Source organism: Marmota monax, unplaced genomic scaffold (assembly GCF_021218885.2).
Source record: "Marmota monax isolate L192 unplaced genomic scaffold, Marmota_monax_Labrador192_F-V1.1 WCK01_AAM20220418_F8-fsc00121, whole genome shotgun sequence".
NCBI classification, from domain to species: Eukaryota; Metazoa; Chordata; class Mammalia; order Rodentia; family Sciuridae; genus Marmota; species Marmota monax.
In genome coordinates this window covers 2,385,966-2,405,242 of record NW_026693351.1, presented here as the reverse complement: position 1 = coordinate 2,405,242, position 19,277 = coordinate 2,385,966, and the positions used below count along the sequence as shown (strand labels likewise).

The 19,277-nt window shown below is 38.2% G+C and overlaps 1 protein-coding gene across 10 annotated transcripts in view; it reads right to left on the bottom strand.

Annotated features, from left to right (window-relative positions):
- Positions 1–240: 240 nt before the first annotated feature.
- CUNH2orf76 (chromosome unknown C2orf76 homolog) overlaps positions 241–19,277 on the bottom strand; it is a 59,985-nt gene continuing 40,948 nt past the window's right edge. For 2 of the 10 annotated variants that reach the window (XM_046456871.2, XM_046456872.2), the window contains exons 6-8: positions 17,849–17,926; positions 15,237–15,318; positions 6,958–7,858 (exon numbers count right to left, since the gene is read on the bottom strand). In XM_046456871.2, the coding sequence (XP_046312827.1) occupies positions 7,698–7,858; positions 15,237–15,318; positions 17,849–17,926 (321 nt within the window). In that variant the 3' untranslated portion in view covers positions 6,958–7,697. The other 8 variants (XM_058583275.1, XM_046456876.2, XM_046456873.2 and 5 more) reach the window with 8 other exon arrangements.

Genomic DNA, 19,277 nt, shown 5'->3' with positions numbered 1-19,277 from the left:
GGTTTAATGCTGTGGGGTCACCTTGAGACATGGGAACTTTCCAGAGTGCTTTCCAGAGCCCCCCGTCCCCCGCCAGGATGGTGGAGTTCAAGACATTAACCTCAAACCCATTCATCACCTTCACGAGTCTGATTTATCAGGAAAGTTTCTGAGTAAAATAAGGCAAAGCCTGAGCAACCAATCATCAGCACTCAGCTCCCAACACGCATGTGCGCACACAGTGATAAAAAGATGAGTCCAGTCCTTGGACACTGCTGTACCAGGACCCCTCTGCCCACTAAAGAAATGGTCCAGCGATTTCAGACCCCCAAATCACACACACACCTTAGCAGAAACGAGGAAGCTCCACTCGACTCTCTCTTTCTTGTCCTTAGCAATCAGCAGCCATTTCCCAAAGGGGTCCAGGCCAAGCCACTTCCTGGGGTGTCTCATATGGGGGGCATCATCATTCCCCTGCCTGTGTCTGGAGCAGGAAGAAAAAGAAGGGAAGCAAGCACATTTGCCGTGGCCGGAAACTTCCTCCGCCTGGTTAGTCAGGGCCTGCGCCTACCTTCCTGTGGCCCAGGAAGCCAGCACAGGTTTTCTGCAAATGAGAAGCACAAAAATGCATGCAAAGGTGCCAGGCCACACAAACAGGAGCTGTCTCTTGGTGCCTGGAGACAACCTTCCTACCATGCCTCTCCAATGCCCCAGACCCCAAGTTTTCAAAGAGTGGCGGAAAGTGGAGTTTGAAGCCAGAATAAAGAAACCTTTCTTTGACTTAACATGTTAGGGGCTGACCATCAGGGAGAGTCAGAGTTCTCTGCTCAGAAGCAAAGTGGATGCTGAGCACTGCCCTGCTCTCTGTGAGCACACAAGTCAGGTAAGGAGTGCTCACTCTGTGCCAGGCCTGTCTATCAAGTGCCTCGCAGGCAATGTCTCATTTGATCCCCAAACCCAGTGAGTGGTCTTGTCTTCTTCATGGGGAATCCAGGCTTCCCCAGGGCTTGACCATAGGTCTATGTGAAAACTGAATGAACAGCACCCTGGCACACAGTGACAACTGGAAAACGAGAAGACTTCTCATATTTAAGATTATGACAATTGTGGGGCATGATGGCGCACGCCTGTAATCCCAGGGGCTCAGGAGGCTGAGGCAGGAGGATCTTAAGTTCAAAGCCAGCCTCAGCAATTTAGCAAGGTACTAAGCAACTCAGTGAGACCCTGTCTCTAAATAAAATACAAAGAGAGGCTGGGAATGTGGCTCAGTGGTTAAGTGCTCCTGGGTTCAATTCCTAGTACCAAAAAAAAAAAAAAAAAAACAGATTATGCCAATCCTTTATAGCCACACACAGAGAGGTTTTGAAAGGAGATCTCTTTATGTTGCCCAGGCTGGTCTCGATCTTGGGTTCAAGTGGTTATCCTGCCTCAGCTTCCCAAGTACTGGTATTACAGGTGTGCAACACCGTACCTAGTTCATACCTACATATCTAAATAATAATATATGTGGAGAAGAACATCTGAAAATATATAATCAAGCTATGGAATGGAGAAACTTTTGAGAAAGAGGATTTTCACCTCTAAGTTGGTTATTTTTTTTTTTTGAGAGAGAGAGAGAGAGAGAGTTTTTTTAATATTTATTTTTCAGTTTTCAGTGGTCACAACATCTGTATTTTGTTTTTATGCGGTGCTGAGGATCGAACCCAGCACCCCACGCATGCCAGGCGAGTGCATTACCACTTGAGCCACATCCCCAGCCCAAAGTTGGTTATTTTTAACAAGCACATATAACTTAAAATATCAAAAAGATCAGAAACACTAAAAATGCAAACAATCTAGATACAAATATGCCAAAAAATATTCATGACAATTGCCTACTGGGGTTTTTTCCTGATTCTTTTGATTTCTATATACACATCAAGCTTGTTTTTGTTAATTTTGGCACAAATACATTCTCCTGATAAAGTTAAACATCATAGCAAGGCTTCCTACCACCCCACCTCCCAATCCTATTCTCCCCACCAAAGGAGTCACTGTCATAAATTCGGTGTGTACCCTTGTGTGGACATGTATCTCATTGTGTATATTCATGCTCACATGTATTCTGGCTGCAAGCAAAATTCCATAGACTGGATGGTCTATAAACAACAGAAACTTATTTCTCACGGTTCTGGAGGATAGGAAGTCTAAGAAGGTGGCACTGGCAAATTCAGGATCCAAAATGGGCTAGTCCTCATGGAGAACCAACTTCCCACCCTAACCTCACATTTGGACCATAACAACATACATTTCTATATGCATGTATTTACCATTCTGTGCTTTCTCTTAAACAGTGACATCACATTTTATGAGTCCCTCTGTCATTTTATCCATCAATATCTCAAGGTCCATGACAGTGAATGACCTGAATGTCCTTCATTGTTTTAGATTAGAAACCCAGAAACAGGCATGGCATAGTTTGTTTAACCTCTCTTAGTAATATCATCTAGGTTGTCTCAGTGTTTTTGTAATACATAGTGAATTCCCTTATAAATGCCTCCTTCTGCAGATATAAGAGGGTTTCTTTGGAATAAATCCTAAGAACTGGATCTGCTGGGTCAATATAACACACATACCTGTTATTTCAAAGGATAGCATACCAAATTGCTTGCATAAGTGACGGTGTGCAATTCATGCCCCCCGGCAGTGCAGACACAACAACGCTGCCAACACTTACTGCCAAACCCTTCACTTTTTGCCAATTTGATAATTGAAAATGGTACCCTGTACTTCAATGTGAATTTCCTGAAAAAATGGGATGTGCGTCTTTCTATATATCTGTAAGCCACGACTGTTTCCTTTTATATGAATTTCTTTGTACGATACATTTGTTCTTCTGTTGTATGCTTGTCCATTCTCATTGATTTGTCAGAGTTCTTCATAGATTCCAGAAATCAATCCTTTGTCTGTTTGTATGTGTGCAAGTAGTTTCTCCAAATCTTTACTTGTCTTTCAGCCTTTGTGATTTTTTCAATCTAGTTTTTCAAATATGGCAAATTACAGCAGTCACAGCTTGTGTTTTGAGAAGGCCTTCTCTATCCCAAGGTTCTGACATACTCCATATTGTAATGAGCTCATCGTTTTTTTTCCTGTTTCTTTAATCTGTCTGAAATGTTAGGGAATGACATGAAGTAGGGCCCTTTACCTGTCTATGCCTAGCTGTGTGCCAAGTGGTTTTCTTTTCTCCAGTGATTCAAATGCTACTCTTATTATAAATTGTTGCCATACACATTGGTCAGTTTCTATCCTCTATTCCATTGATCTTTTTTTATTAATTTTTTTATTTTGTTTGAATTAATTAGTTACACATGATAGTAGAATGCATTTATGCATTTTGATATATCAAACATAGATGGGGTATAATTTCTGATTTCTGATTATACATGTTATACAATCACACTGCTCTGTTTCTCTATCATTACCAAGCTCTTTGGATTACTATAAATTTAAACGTATATTGTGACCTCTAAGCAACGCCCCACCCCACCCTGCTTTGTGTTTTTCCAAATTGATCTTGGACATTCTTGCACATTTCATTTTCCAAATGAACTCTCTAGTTCATTTGTCAAATTCCATGATAAAGCTCCTTTGGGATTTTGATTAAGATCACACTAAATTGCAGGTTAGGTACAATTCTATATCTTTATATCTTCCATTTATGAACATGTAATCTCTCTCTCTCTCTCTCTCTCTCGGTCATTTATAGCCCTGTAATAACACTTGATAGCTTTTTCGAACAATTCATTTTAGGTTCATTATCTAGTGCTCCTGAAGTCTCCAAGTTCTAATAACTTGTCCCTTGATCCTCTCGAAATCATGTTGTCTGCAAATGATTGCTTTGTCTCCACCTTTCCCACCTGCGGTTCTTATTATTTTTCTTACTGGCTATAACAAGACCCAGAGAACAACACTGAGTGGCATCAGCAGTATTGGCCACCCTTGTCCTATTGTATTTAATAGATTTAATAACCACTTCTCCATTAAGTAAGTCTTCTATGCATAGACTTGATCAAGCTAAAGGCATTTCTATCCATTGCTGCCGCGGTCTGGCTGCAGCAAATAACGGGGGGTGACGAACGACTTGTGTAGATTGATACAGCAGGAGTGGGAGCCGTTTATTGTAGGACAGGAGTGGTATTTATACATTCCACACAGCTTATCTTAATTAGCATAAACTAGATACATCAGTCAACCAATAAGAAATCTCCACACTTAATGGCTTGCTGGTGTTACTTCACAAACCACTCCCTCTGGCATTTTGCCAGGCGCCATCCAGACTTGTTTACAGACTCTAACATTTCTCTGGCAAAATGCCAGGCGCCATCCTGACTTGTTTACAGACTCTAACACATTGCTAATATGTATTCATGCATGGAGACAAATATCATTAAATGCTTTTTTATGAAGACAAGCATAAATTTTTTCTCCTTTAATCTACAGATTTTATAAATTACATAGATAGGTTTTCTATTCTGGTAAAAGTCTTCCATTCCTGGTAAAAGTCCTTTTTGTCATAACATATTTTAAGTCTCTATTCACAAGTAAAAACAGTCCATATATATCTTTCATAATAAGGAAAATACACACCAAAAAGGCTTTATATATATACACACACAAATTTTTGTATTATTTCTTAGAAATAAAATATACAGGTAAAGAATGCTTAATGCCACATAAAAAGAAAAGATCATATGTAAACTGAGTATCTGCAAAATGAAAAAATAATATATTTGAACTTGATCTACTTACTGAGTTCCTGCTTGGGTTAATGCTGTCACTATCAATCCAGCCACTCATTCCAGCAAGTCACTTAATCTCCACTCCTCCCTTCCCACTGTCCACAGGTAGGAACTCACCAAGTCCCAAACTTCCCAGGTCACTCTACCTTGCATCCTGGCCATAGGCTGGAACAAGCAAGGTCAGAATTTTAAGGCAGACTTGGCTCCAGTCCTCACCATCTCCAATTTCCCATCTATAAATAGACACAACGCTATCACTTTTGGAGAGCTGTGGTTAAAGTTAAATGAGTAGTTAATATGTTAAGTACTGGCTACCATGTTTGCTCTCATGCATGATCCAATGTGAGCACTCTCAAGATCATCTCCTCTCCTCAACTCGCCCTCTATCCTGACCCTAGGCCAGGCCCTCCAGTCTTCACCTTGTCTATGACAACTGTCTTCTAGTCTTTCCACCATCTGATGCTGCCACCAAAGCTCACTTTGCTTTTTTTGTTGTTGTTATTGTTGTTTTTCTCTTCCCAGTATTGGGATTGAACCCAGTGGTGCTTTACCTCTGAGCTACATCCCTTTTCATTTTTTATTTTGAAGCAGGGTCTCACTCATGTGCCCAAGTTGATCTTGAACTTGTAATCCTCCTGACTCGGCTTCCCTGGTAACTGAGACAACAGGCAGGTACTGCCATGACCAGCCCCAAACTCACTTTATAGAATTAAAAACTGAATCATGTAATTTAGTTGTTTAAATCTTGCCTTGTCTCCCAACTACCACCAGATAAAGTTCTAAGTTCTCTGCATCACTTGAAAGGCAACTTAGACAGAAAATGGGGGTAATTTTAGAGCTAAATCTTTCTAGGAGATCCCATGAGACACTTGCTAGCTGAGAGGCCCCCACAGAATTACTTCTGCTCAGACACTGTCCCTGTCATCAGCCACTCAGGAACCAAAAATATTACATTATTTTGAAAGAATGTATCTTCCAGGATGTAGACTTGTTTCTAAATACTTTGAGAAGTACAAATATCTGGCTACTTCCTCTCTGCAAATAAATTGCCTTTGGATGTATTAGAGTTTGCTGTAATGAAAGTCAGAAAACACAGCTCAGAAAAATAAAAAATTTCCAGCTCTGTTGTTTTTACAAACCTAGATAACTGTTATGGTTTGGATATGAAGTATCCCCCCCAAAATTCACGTTAGGCAATGCAGGAAGGTTCATAATATTTGGAGATGAAATGATTAGACTGTAAGAGCTGTAACTGAATCAGTGGTTTAATCCACTTAATGGATTAATAATTTGAAAGGACGTCTGTACAAGGGGGTAACTATACGCAAGTGGAGTGTAACTGGAGGAAGCAGGTCACTGCAGGCTGCCCTCGAAATTACATTTTAACCCTGGCACCTTATTTCCTCTGCTTCCAGGTGGCTGTGAGCTGAGCAGCTTTCCTCCACCACGCTCTTCCGCCACGACGTTCTGCCTCACCTCAAGTCCCCCCGTGGAGCTGGCCAACCAGGAACCACACCTCTGAAACTGTGAGCCCAAAGTAAACTTTTTTATCCCCTCCAAGTTGTTCTCATCAGGTATTTTAGTCACATCAACAAAAGCTGACTAACACAATGTCTAAAAAAGGAAAGTGACCCTCTTACATCATAAGACCTCCGTCATGTAAACACCATTCAATGTCACTTGTGGCGGGAACATCATACACTCCCTGATCTAAAAGATGGCACCACAGTCCTAAGAGCCTCTTCCCATCTCCGGCAGCCAAAGACAGTCACAGTTGTGCTAGCCAGAAACTATGGAAAAAATATAAAATAAACAGTATGACCTTGATCTTCTCTTTTTAAAGGACCCAACATGCAAACCACTAAAAGAATCACTAATTCAATAACAATTTTTTTCGCTTAAAAAAAATCACGTTTTTCTCATATTATCAAAAGAAGGAAGGAAGGAAGGAAGTCCAGTCTGGCTAAAGAGAGAGAAATCACCAAATTTCAGTTCAAATAGCAGAGCCTGGGATTAATTTTTAAAGATTTATTTGTCAATTTCAAAAACTCACTAGTGGAATAAAGAGCTTAATACAGGTATGCAAAGAGGAAGCCCCGAGGTGAGCCGTTGTTCACCAGGATGAAACGGGATTAGCTTTGTAGTTCTTATAATCTTCTTCACAGAAGAATGCAATTTCTGTTTCGCTGGCTGAAAAAAAGAGAAACAGAAAATGGAAAAGAGATTTTAATGTAAAACTAAATTTTAAACAAGTATGGAAATCCGCATTACTTTGGTTTGGCATTTTGGAATGGTTTCAGACGCCTGCAATGAAAAATATCAGTTAGTTGTTGGGTGATACAATACATTTCATCAAATCAGCAAGAAGTTTTAGGTGTAGTTGTAAGAATCTAAAAATCAAATAATTAAAAAAAATAAAATAATTTAAAAGTCGAAAGAAAAATAACCTGCAAAATTAAAATCCAGAGTTAACACAAGAATTAAGATTTTTCAGAAAATCATGAAATCGCTTATTTATAGTCTTTGCAGTCCTGGAAACTAACAAACCTTGATATTTTTTCCAATATGCTACTCAGTTCCTGAGGGGGGAGGGACTCTCCCCTCCCTGAAATTAGCCCGTAGGTATAATAATTTAATAGTTAGAGGATCAGTAGAATATTTTACAGATCACTTTACATTCTCCCTCATGACCCATCAAAATATGTGTCTGAAGAAGTTAATTTTTTGCCCTGCTTATGATTAATTCATGAGGCTTCAACAATATGCAAAGTGAAAGACACAAATTGGCTTCTACCGCAATACCTTCAAATACCTCTAATTATTCACTGGGGAGATGGCACAGCTAAAGGACCCACAAAGGTTCAGAGCAGTCACAATTCTTTCAACCTAGCAGGTCAAGGACTCCATCTTCTAAAACAATAAGTCAGCAACATTATTAATTCAGACTGGAGACAAATCTGATGGAAAGCCTTCCAATTTATTAAACATGCGATTCTTTAAGGTGTTGCGCCAACAAGTTCCACATTGGTTTTTTAAATTAAACCAAAAGTTAATACAGTCTGCTTGGCTTTTACAGAAAGAGCAAAAGGGCCTTTGGAATCCTGAGGGAAAACAGAAGAGATTATTTGTAATGAATACTGAGTATGCAATTAACATATACTCTAAAAACAGGCAAGTAAAACTCTTCAAGCCAAATAAATACGATGATAAGAAGGGTGCCATGGATTACCACTGGTGTGTGGTTTACAGCTCTAATCGCATCATTAGAACTTATCACAAAAGAATGAAATTAACGAGATTAGCATGTCATCTCATTAAAAATGTTTTTACCATTTGCAAGAATATCAAATGGAGTCTTTCTCCATCATAAGCTACTGTGCTCACTATAGAAAACAAACACATGTTCAGAGAAAAAACCAAAATGATGTTTTCAGTGCCTACTATGTCTTCAAGATTAAATTTAATCTGAGTAGATGAAAATCAGATCACAAACTCTTATCCCAGTGAGACTGTGGGGGAGACATCAGAGAGAATGGGAACCAATGAGGAGGGGCTGTAAACAGAGGCACCCTGAGCAAACAGGTAAGTGTGCAGGACAGTTTTACAAGAAAGAGCATTTAAAAGAATGGGGAAGGGGCTCCACACTTGAAATCAGCAACATATTGAAAAGGGGGCATCAGAAAATTCAATATTCAAAGAAGATATTTAGAGAGCGATCTTTTTAACAAAGAGCTCAATGGGTTTCCTTTTTGAAAGGAGGTGTGCTCAGAGGTAGATGTAGGTAATTTGCAATAATGGAGAACGAACAAGAGGGACCCTCTTCCTGAAAAATCACAGATCGAGGCTTTATCTGTGATGTGTTATTTACACATGGAACTTTACACAGTTTTTGCCCGGCCAGCACTTGGCTCAAGCCACGCTCCCTGTAATTACAATTTTCACTTACTGCAGTTGACATTTATCTGTACTCCTTTTGAGAAGCTAATATGTCACGCAGATCTGCAGTACAGGAAGAGCAGGTTCAGAATAAGCTGACAGAAAGCAAAGACTGACAATGCAGTTTTGTTGCGATGAGTCTAATTAACTTAGAGAGCGACTTGTTATTTATATAAAGTATTGAGGCCATCTCTCATAGGCGCCAAATGAAATCATCCAGGGTAATGATTTTATTTTCATATGAGTCTGTTCTTTTTTCAACAAAGCTAGGTTGACAAATGGGTTAAACTCAAAAATTCAAGGTGATTAAAAAAAATGCTCACCCTTATATTGGAAAACATACACATTCCAAGTTTCTCTGAAATTCAAAAAATATAAAACAAAATGGATTTTAAAACTTCAATGACAGAAGTAGTAATGTTTTTAAATCCATTGAAAATATTAGAGAATGATTTCCTGGATGTAATACTGCAAATTTATTTGCTGATTTAAGTGAAAACAAGTTACAAATGATTTTCAAGACCTTTACACAATGGCTCTTTTCACCATTATCCCTTACACTCGTGCTGCCCAAATTCTATTTAAAATGGCTTCTTTAAAAATGGTGGGGGAAGAACCCTCAGGAAGTCTAGCATGTGGCGGTCCCCTCGGGCACCTGGTTTTAAATTAAATGTGCTGCAGGCGGCAGTGCGGTCAGGTGCAGAGCGCCTTGGCATGGGAATCTGAAATGAATGTGCAATCTAAAATCCAATAAATACATCACCACTTCATCCCTTCGTCTTACTATCAAATGAAATCAAGTCAGAGCCCTCCAAATGCATTTGTGGATCAGTTTAATACTGATGTTCTAGTTTAATGAAATGAACACAAGTCAGGACATCTGAACTTTGGCTATGAAATTAACAATTATATAATGCTTCCTAACGGGTCAGACAGACAGGCAGGTGCACGCACGAGTACACACACACACACACACACACACCATTTAACAGGAAAATAGTTAACAATGACTTGAAAACAAGAAAAAATAATTTTAAGTGGGTAATCCCAAAATAAGTTAAATGCAATGTCTTTTAACTCCTTCACTATCTCAGTGAACTTATCTACTGACAAGGATTCGCTGCTTGCTTTTTAAGCCTCAAGCTGGTTGGCCCCAAAGTAGTATAAGGGTCAGCCCCTGTGGGCTAGGGAAAGGAAACCAAGAAGTGTGCACTGGCTTTGTGGTGTGATCAGGACAAGCTGTCATGTGGTAATCACTGCAGATTTTTAAAAATTATACCACGGGTGTGTGTGTGTGTGTGTGTGTGTGTGTGTACTTAAAGGAGATTCATGGGGCAATCTGAGACCAAATCTGAAACAAAGTTTCACCCTCTGCCCTGCTCCAGGAATCCACCATATCTTTCCAAACTCCACAAAACCCCAATCTACAAATCAAAGAGATGCTCTGAGTTCTATTTCAAAGTTTTCACCAAAGAAGCTCACAATCCAGTAAAGAGAGCAACTCCTGTGCTCTTCTTGTCATACCTGCTTTAAAGTGTTTTGGATCAACTGGTAAGAGATACCAAACTACAGACCTAAGAAAACAAATGGTAAAAACTGACTGGACTGACTGAGCATGTGCCTGCAATTTCCATAGTGGCAAGAGGAAAGTAAAATGGGAAGGACAGTCATACACACAGTGGAATATTATTCAGGCATAAAAGGGTGAAATCCTGTCATTTGTGGCAACATGGATGGAATTGGAGGACATTATGTTAAGGGAAATAAGCCAGGGACAGAAAGAATAGGCAGACAAATACTATATATTCTCACATGTGGAAGCTAAAGAATGTTTTTATAGAATTAGAGAGTAAAACTGGGTGGGAAATAGGTTAGGGAGAGATTGATCAATGGGTATAAAGTTAGTTAGGTAGACGGAATAAGTTCTAATGTGCTAAACCCAGTATGGTGACTGCAGTTAACAACAATTTATTGTATATTCCAAAATGGCCTGAAGAAAAGATTTTGAATGTTTCTACCCAAAGAAGACATAAATGTTGGAGGTAATAGATGTGCTAATTACCCTGATTTGATCATTACATGTTATACATATGTATCAAAATATTCATTTTTACCATCAATATGTACAATTATTGTCAAAGATAATTTTTAAAAATGCAAAAAATAAATAGAAGCCAGGGAAGAACAATCTGTGCAGTGCATTCTGACTCCTTGTTCTGAAATCACTGATTTCTAAGCAAGTCAACTGTTACAATGAACATTGTTGTTACAATGTCAGCATGAAGAGGAGCCACTTGGGGCTCTGTCAAAGAAGAAAATGAGGACGCCTCAAGATAGGGAAAAGGCCCAAACCTTAAGGAAACACAAGTCAAACATGATCCTGATAAAGAAGCAGGAAGAAAAGAAACCTGTCTTAGCCACATGGAGGAGAAAACCAGAGATGTGATGCACAGGACCAGGTTCTAGTCGGGGATAGATGACAGGAGCAAAATGAAAACAGACCACGAGGGGGTTTTGGAATTATTACAGGGACAACTGGCTTGACAACAACTCTTTCCTCAAATAAGTGCATACAGTCTGGCCTACTGTAACTTGCTTTAAAACATTTCCAAGAAAACACAACTGGCTTGAGAAAAATTTCTCTGCCACAATTTCTTTCTTATACCAGAGTGGATTCAAAAGATAAATAGTAGCAGGATGCAGCAAAATGAAAGAGATAAAATATCTCCCACCCCACAACTTACCTGCAATTTATTACTTAGAAAAATTAATCCATAAACTATTGTTAAAAACAAGATAAAAATTTTTCTATCTTAAACAACATTTCTAGGTAAAATTCTCCTCTCTCTTCCTTCCACAAAGGAAATTGTTTTTATTTATGTATTTCTGCACCAGGGTAAGACGTGGACTACACAGTGGGGATCTGTGGTGCAGATGAAAGACTCTGAAAGCAAGTTTCCCCCCTGATTTTCCCCTCCCAGTCTTTCTTTCCCTTTCATGACTCCTGGAGAAGAGTCATAATGATAAATTTGTTACACTGGCATTATTCCCATGGCAACTGGCTGTGATAGCAGAGTGACAGCTCTCCAGCAAGATCAAGTGGTGAAAAGGGAGAGAGGGATGACTTCGAATTTTTCTCTTAAACCTCTTAGAAACCTAATCAGATACAGCACGGAGGGAGGGAGGGAAAATTCCCTAGAAAAATCACATACTTCAAGTATCACGGTCTTTGTTTCTTTGTGGTTTTGGTGTGGTACTTGGGATTAAAGTCAGGCCTACACATGCTAGGAGAGTGCTCTCCCACTGAGCTACATCCCCAGGTCTTTTTATTTCATTTTTAGAGAGGGTCTCAGTAAACTTCCCAGGCTGGCCTTGAACTTGAGATCTTCCCACCTCAGCTGTGATCACAGGTGTGCACCTCCATGCCTGACTCTCAGTTATCATTTTTTGCAACCCAGTTCCTACTAAGAATTGTCTGTTGCTCTCTGGGGATCCTCATTTCTTTGCCTGGGTACCACCTTGGCTTGTTGCCAGGAGGACAGCAACAAGCTGCTAGGAAATAACAGAGGAAACAGCTCCTGGCAGGGACTGAAGTCACGCCATGGCCAAGGCCACTGCTCTGCCTGGGTCTCAGGGGCGGTCTGCTCCCCATACCACCCTGACCCAAGTGGAGAAACCATGAAAAGGATCTGAATCTGATCAAAGTTCTGTGGCCTGAAAACAAGAATGACGAAAAGAGGGATTTGATTCTTGCTTTTAAAGTTGGTTCGTTACATAAGTCAGTCTGAAATAAATGAGAACAAGGCAAACTCTGTCCTAGCAAATTCAAAATATTTGCCAAATGCCATCTCCAAAATGGGTTCCAAATAAAATAGTTATTTTGTAGGGCCTTTTCCATGCATTGTCCTGGACACCTTCATTCTTTTCAATCCGTATGAAACCTTCTGAAAGAGGTTTCATTATTCACATTTATACAGAAAACAAAACTGAAGTTCAGAGAGGCCTAGTGGCTTAATCACAAAGCAAGTGATTAGGGATTTATTATTCTTTTGAAAAACTGGTTCCTTAATTATAAGGAATACTTATAAACTATGAAAAAATTTGCAAATCCCAATAATCATATTAAGATAATACAGAGAAGAAAGGAAAAACTCAGTTTACTGATGATACCACCAACCTGAGAAAGCATTTCTATAATTGTGGTATATGATCTTTTCTCTGTGTACAAATACAAACATGTCTATGGATACATTTCCAAATGATAATGGTAATGCACATTATTCTTTGCTATATAAAAATTCCTGTGTCAGTGATTCACAAACAGGGAAGGTAAAAGAGAACCCCACCATCCCTCTGAAGGCAGACCACAACCTCAGAGTTTGAAGAAGCACATATTTGATTTAGTAACAAACACAAGAGAATGTTCAACTTGATTTACGGAACATGAGAGGCAACATACATTCCCAACAGTGGTACTGAGAACACCATTTCCTTACACCAGGGGCTCCCCTGGGTACTGCATTTTTTTTTTCACAACCGCTAATCTTGTACTAACTGCTACTTGGCCAAGGTCACCCAGAGAGAAGCAGAATCGAGGTCTGACCCCCACACGCTGGCTCTGGGCTGTTATTCGTAACCACTAGACCATAATAAAAAGCAGTGTCTATTTTAATGTGCATCCCTCATCACCAATAAGGTACAAATGTTTTTCCTATGTTAGCTATACCTTCTATCAGATTTCGTATCCTTTCATACTAATACAAGAGTTCTTTACAAAAGTCTGGCTAATAACTTTATCTTTCATTTATGTTTCACATAATTTTCATAGTTTATTGTTTTTCCTTTAATGGTTTATAATTTGGGGGGATTTATTTGGTCAAATCTCTTGCTTTCCCCTTTGATGGCGTTGGCCTTTGGAGTCATGTTCAGAAAGCTCTTCTCTCTCCAATATTAGGTTATCACTGAGCTGCATATTTTGTTTTCTTAATTTTTACAGTATAACATTTACTTCATCTAGAATTCATTTTGGAATAAAGACTGAGATAAAATTTGAAATTTATTTTCCTGAATATTTTGGCAATGGACCTGATGTAATTTTCTGGTTAATTCAATCTTTTCCCATTTATATGAGATGTCAACTGCATCATCTTGTTAAAAATCTTACCTTTCTTTCTTTTTTTGGTTTGTTTTTTGCATTTTCTAACCTTTTCCATGGAGCTATCTGCCAATTCCCACAACAAGGCCAGTCTATTATATTCATTATAACTTTATGCTTTAAAGACAAACAGGGCTACCCCTAGGTGCCACATGTCTCAATAACACAGGAGCCACCTGATACAATAATGTAATAACATTTGAAGAAATAAGTGCCAATTAAATAATGTTTTTCAAATAACAATCCATCTCACATATTTATTATAGGGAACGACACTGATCCTAGCAAATAGCACAGACTTATACACTGAAACAAGTCTGATTTTACAACCTGCCATGTAAAATTCTATTTAAATAGAAATGCCCATGTCAGAAATTCACATTATTCACGTGAATCATTTCAAAAGTGAATTCCTGCTGGGTGAGGTGGTGTACACCTATACTCCCAGCAACTTGGGAGGCTGAGGCAAGAGGATCTTAAGTTTGAGGCCAGCAAGAACCTGTCTCAAAATATGGATATTTTATAAAAGGACTGGGGTTGTAGCTCAATGGTAAAAACACTCCTGCATTTAATCCCCCATTAAAAAGAAAAAAAAAAACTCAACAGAATAAAACAAACAAACAAAAAATGTACAGGTTCCCAGTGTGGACCTCACCTTGCATGTTTTGAAGGAAGTGTGATTTGTGACGTTGCATCATGGTCACAGACCACAGAGGTGTGTCAGTGACACAATGCCTTCACCTGCTCAGACCTCTGTGCTAATCTGTACTCCTCTATTGCCAGATCAGCTTAAGGTGACCGTGTAAGTAGAATAACAGTGACATCTAATGGCCACAAGATACGTCACATAACATTTTTTAAAAATTGGAACTATACACACATTCTAGGTTTAATAGTTAAATCAGGCAATTCTTCAACTGCACACACTAGGTCCCTATTTAAAATTCTGTGCCTTGGTCAGCCCTGAGTGACTTGGATGACTATCAGAAGCCACAATGCACGTTATACAAACAACATCTCATTTCATTATTCCACATTAGTTCTACTACGTCCATTTCTCTCAAACCATTGGCTCGAATGACACTGATGAGAGTAAGTAGACATGGTACTAACAGCCTGTCAATCATTTAAAATGACCCTCAACAGGATTCTGAGCAAACCTTCTGAACGAACTATTTGCATTTTGCACATTTGGTGAGAAGATAACGACTGCCCTAGGTCAAATGATCAGAATGTGTTTTCCTCTTCCTTTGAATAGGGATGGGAGAGTATGAAGAGCAACAAGCGGCATTCAGATCACAGGGAGTCATCAAATATAACCAGCCAGGCCTGGCCACATAGGCCAGGAATGTGAGTGCCCCTTCAGCAAGATCATTCCCCTTCCTCACCAATTCCGGCTGCTTTCAGGGTGCTGTCTTCTTTTAGCAGGAGTCTGTCATCATCTTCCAAACTCAACACCAGTTCATTTGTCTAAAAAGAAAGAAAACATGCATTTCATCAATACTGATATGCTTCTGCATTCAGCAAGACTTCCCAAAGAGGTGGAGCTGAAGTTGGAGTCACAGTAATAATCCAAGTCACATCAAGTTACATTCTACTCCCTTAATGGCATTAAGGGATACACAGTGCAGACCTACTAAGTGCACACACTGTGCACTGTGACAGCCCTGGCTTTCCAGTTAGAGGTGGGTTCAAATCCAGACTCCCCCAGCACTCAGCTGTGTGCAAACAAACTACATAAACTAAGATTCAGTTTCCTCATCTCTAGAAAGGGGGAAGAGAAATGTACCTTCTTCTTTACCTCCTGCTAACTTATTTTTATTGAATAAGTTAATGAATGAAATAAAATGTCAGTCTTTTATGATTGCTCAGTTTCTATCATATTTCGAAAGACTTCTCCACTGCAAGATTATGTTTTAAATTCCATGTTTTCTTCACATATTTTTATGAATTTCATTTTTAAAACTTTTAATTGTGGAGAAATTCAAACATATAATATATATAGAAGAGTGTAATGAATTCCGCCCCATACCCATTACCCAACTTGAACAAATTATCAACTCAGGTTCAACCTGTTTCTTCTCTAACCTCATCTATGAATTTAAATTTTACATGAGTCATTAAAACAATGGGGATTTATTTTGGCATAAAGAAAAAGATAGGAATTCAACTAGTCTTCTAGATGTCAACCCAGCTATTTCAATACCATTTACTGAATCCTCCATCTTTTGTCCATAGATTTGAAATGCCATATTTACTATACACTAAATTTACATGTATATTTGAGTCCATATTTGGATTTTTAATTCTGTGCCACTAAACTACCAGTTCATGTGACAGTACCACACAATGTTAATTATTAGAATTTTATAATAATGTCTTAATATATATTAGGGCTAATCACTCATTTTTTTTCAGAATTCTTCTCTTCTTACTTTTAATGTATTAACTTTTTAATAAGCTTCTATAATTTACATATATGCAACTATTAGTACTTTATCGAGGTACTATTAAAATTGTAAATTAACCAAGAATTGACATCTTCATACTATTGCACGTTCCTATCCAAAATATCATAAATATTTCTGTGTAAGTCTTATTTTGGATTCCTCATAGTATATTTCACTTTTTTGTTGTTGTTGTTAAACTAAAGTGGAATTTAACATAATAAAATGCATAGATCTTAAGAGGAGCTTACTTTATGAGACTGAATAATTATTCCCAGAGTTTGGATTCATTTTTCAAGTATGTTTGTGGTGAAGATGGGAAAGAACAGTAGCATTTAATTTTCTTCTGGGTTTGGGGTGTAGCTCAGTGGTACAGTACTTGCTTAGCATGTGTGAGGCCCTGGGTTCAATCTCTAGCACAATAAATTAATAATAAAAATTTCCTTCTTGAAGATTTTGCACATTTCTTACACAGTTTATTCGAGGATATGATTTCTTCCTTTAATAAGGATAGCTATTTGATTTCCAAACCCACAAAATGTAAGATGGAGATCAAAGTTTTTATTTCAAATCTTTCTAGCAAAAATTATTCTCACTATAATATAAACAGCCTACTGATTACAATCCATAATACTCATACACACATTTTTATGAATTTCTTGATAATCATAGCACAGTAATATTATGATAATCATTTGCATTCTACTTTTATTCATTCACTAAAAGACACTTAGCTCATAGTCCAAACAGGAGGCTTAGTTAGGTGGGCAGGGATCCAGACAGCCTTTTTATTGTGGTGATAAGAAGAAATTTTTGAGGACACCTGGTAATTGCAATTAGGAAAGTCTCTAGACCCTTATGTGAACGAGTTTATTAAGGGTTAGCTGGAAGTCTCTCGCTTTGGCTGAGGAAAGAAATTAAAATTCCAACTGGCCTAGAAAACTGACAAGCTTGGCCAGAGATGCTATAGGCCTTGCAGACGGAAATAGAAGATAAAAAGACAGCAATCACTTGGAAATGAGAAAAATGTCCTGTAGTCATATAAGGCACCAATAAGAACATGTAGGTGAAGTTTTTCTGAAGTTTTAAAACTGTATCTGTAAAAACAGATGTTATCTTTTAGAAGCTTCAAGAAGCCTTTCCAGGGTACAGAGTCTGGACTTGGATTGTTACGGTTAAATGAAGTTTTATAAAGCCAGAGTCCAGAAACATTCTAAGTGACTTCATTTGTTTTGGGGATCTACCAAATAATTAAACAAATTATTTGTTCAACTGAAAAAAAATAGTCCTAATTTTGAAACTACAGCTGGTCTTCTGTATGGAAGGTTGGTCATCTGCAAAGTCAATCAGCTGCAGGCTGAACACATGGTTTGGACTATGCTGATTGCATCTGTACTGAACGTGTGAAGACTTTTTTCTTGACATTATTCCCTAAACAATATAGTATAACAATCATTTACAGTGCATTTACATTGTATTAAGTATTATAAGTAAACTAGAAATGAGTCAAAGTGTATGGGAGAACACACATAGGTTATACACGAATACTGTACCATTTTATATAAGGAACATGGAGAATCTGTGGCTTTTGGTATCCACAAGTGTCCTGGAACCAATCCTGAGGGATGACTCTATATATAACACACCAGGGAAAGACATGCATTTTAAGTGTAAATAACACTGCTAAGATTTTTTTTTCTTCTAAGTTTTTATTTCAAATTTTTTTTTCCTGAAGGAAAATTTTTTAAAAATATTTTTTACATATACTACTGATTATTTGAACATGATGAACATGGTCTTCATTACAAAGAATGAAGAATTTGCCAATTCCTCTTTCTAGGAAACATAAGCTTACAAGCAAGACCAACAATTTAAAATTAACACTGAATGGAGAATGACATGCACAATTTGCTTTGCAACTTTTTCCAAGAGCATATTGCTTCATTTCAACTTTATTTATATTTTTATAACAAATTTACATATGTTTATTCCATATAAAATAGAACCACAGTTGCTCTTCTCTACATTTTAGGGACCAAGTTGAAAACATTTCAGACCTGGAGAAGAGAAAATGGTTGAAGTCTGTGGCCAGATATAGTGGCAGAACTTTCTAGTACTCAAAGGAGGGGAAGATGCCACACTTGATCCCTGACACCTGTGAGAATGAGGTACTTGACAATGGATATGATAAAATTTGCACATACAAAAGAAAAATCCCACAAAGTTACTAATCCAGAGGCAACAGACATACCCTCTTTGTGATCTGTGGCATACATCTTTTTGAAAGCTGATTGAGTTCATGGAGTATATCTATGACTACACACAGAATGAAACAAAATGAACTTTATAAATACTTCATTCAAAACTTGTTTTGGAAAAACTCCTGTGAACCAGGCATTGCCCAAGGTACTGGAGATACAAGAGGCATACAGAATAAGACATGGTCCCTTGTCCCTGTGTGAACATCATAGGGAAGGCCACTAAGAAAAAAGATTGCTCTGTAATGAGAAGTAAACCTTTGATTGTGGCTTAATAAAACATGACTAAAGTAAGAAAAGAGCAATGTAAACATATGGTACACACACAAACAGCTAAAGGACAGAATTCAGATTGCAGATGGCGCCCTCTGTAGAGTGAGCTGTGGTCCTGAACCTTCTCTTACAGCAAGCACCAAGGCAAGCAGATCCTCTGGGTCAGCTTCTAGCCCAGTTCTTCTGTGGACTTAAGAAAGTCAAAGAGACTAGACTGACAGATAATAAGTGGCTTCCTTATATTTCTTTATTGTTTTATGTTTATGTTATATAAATATACGGGATGCTTTGTGTGTGTGTGTGTGTGTGTGTGTGGTGCTGGGGATTAGAACTCAGGGCCATGCAAAGCAAGCACTCTATTGAGCTATATCCCCAGCCCTGGTATGCTTTATTTTATTAACACTTTTTAAAAGAATCTATGAGCAGGTATATACAGATTAGTTTTTTTTGT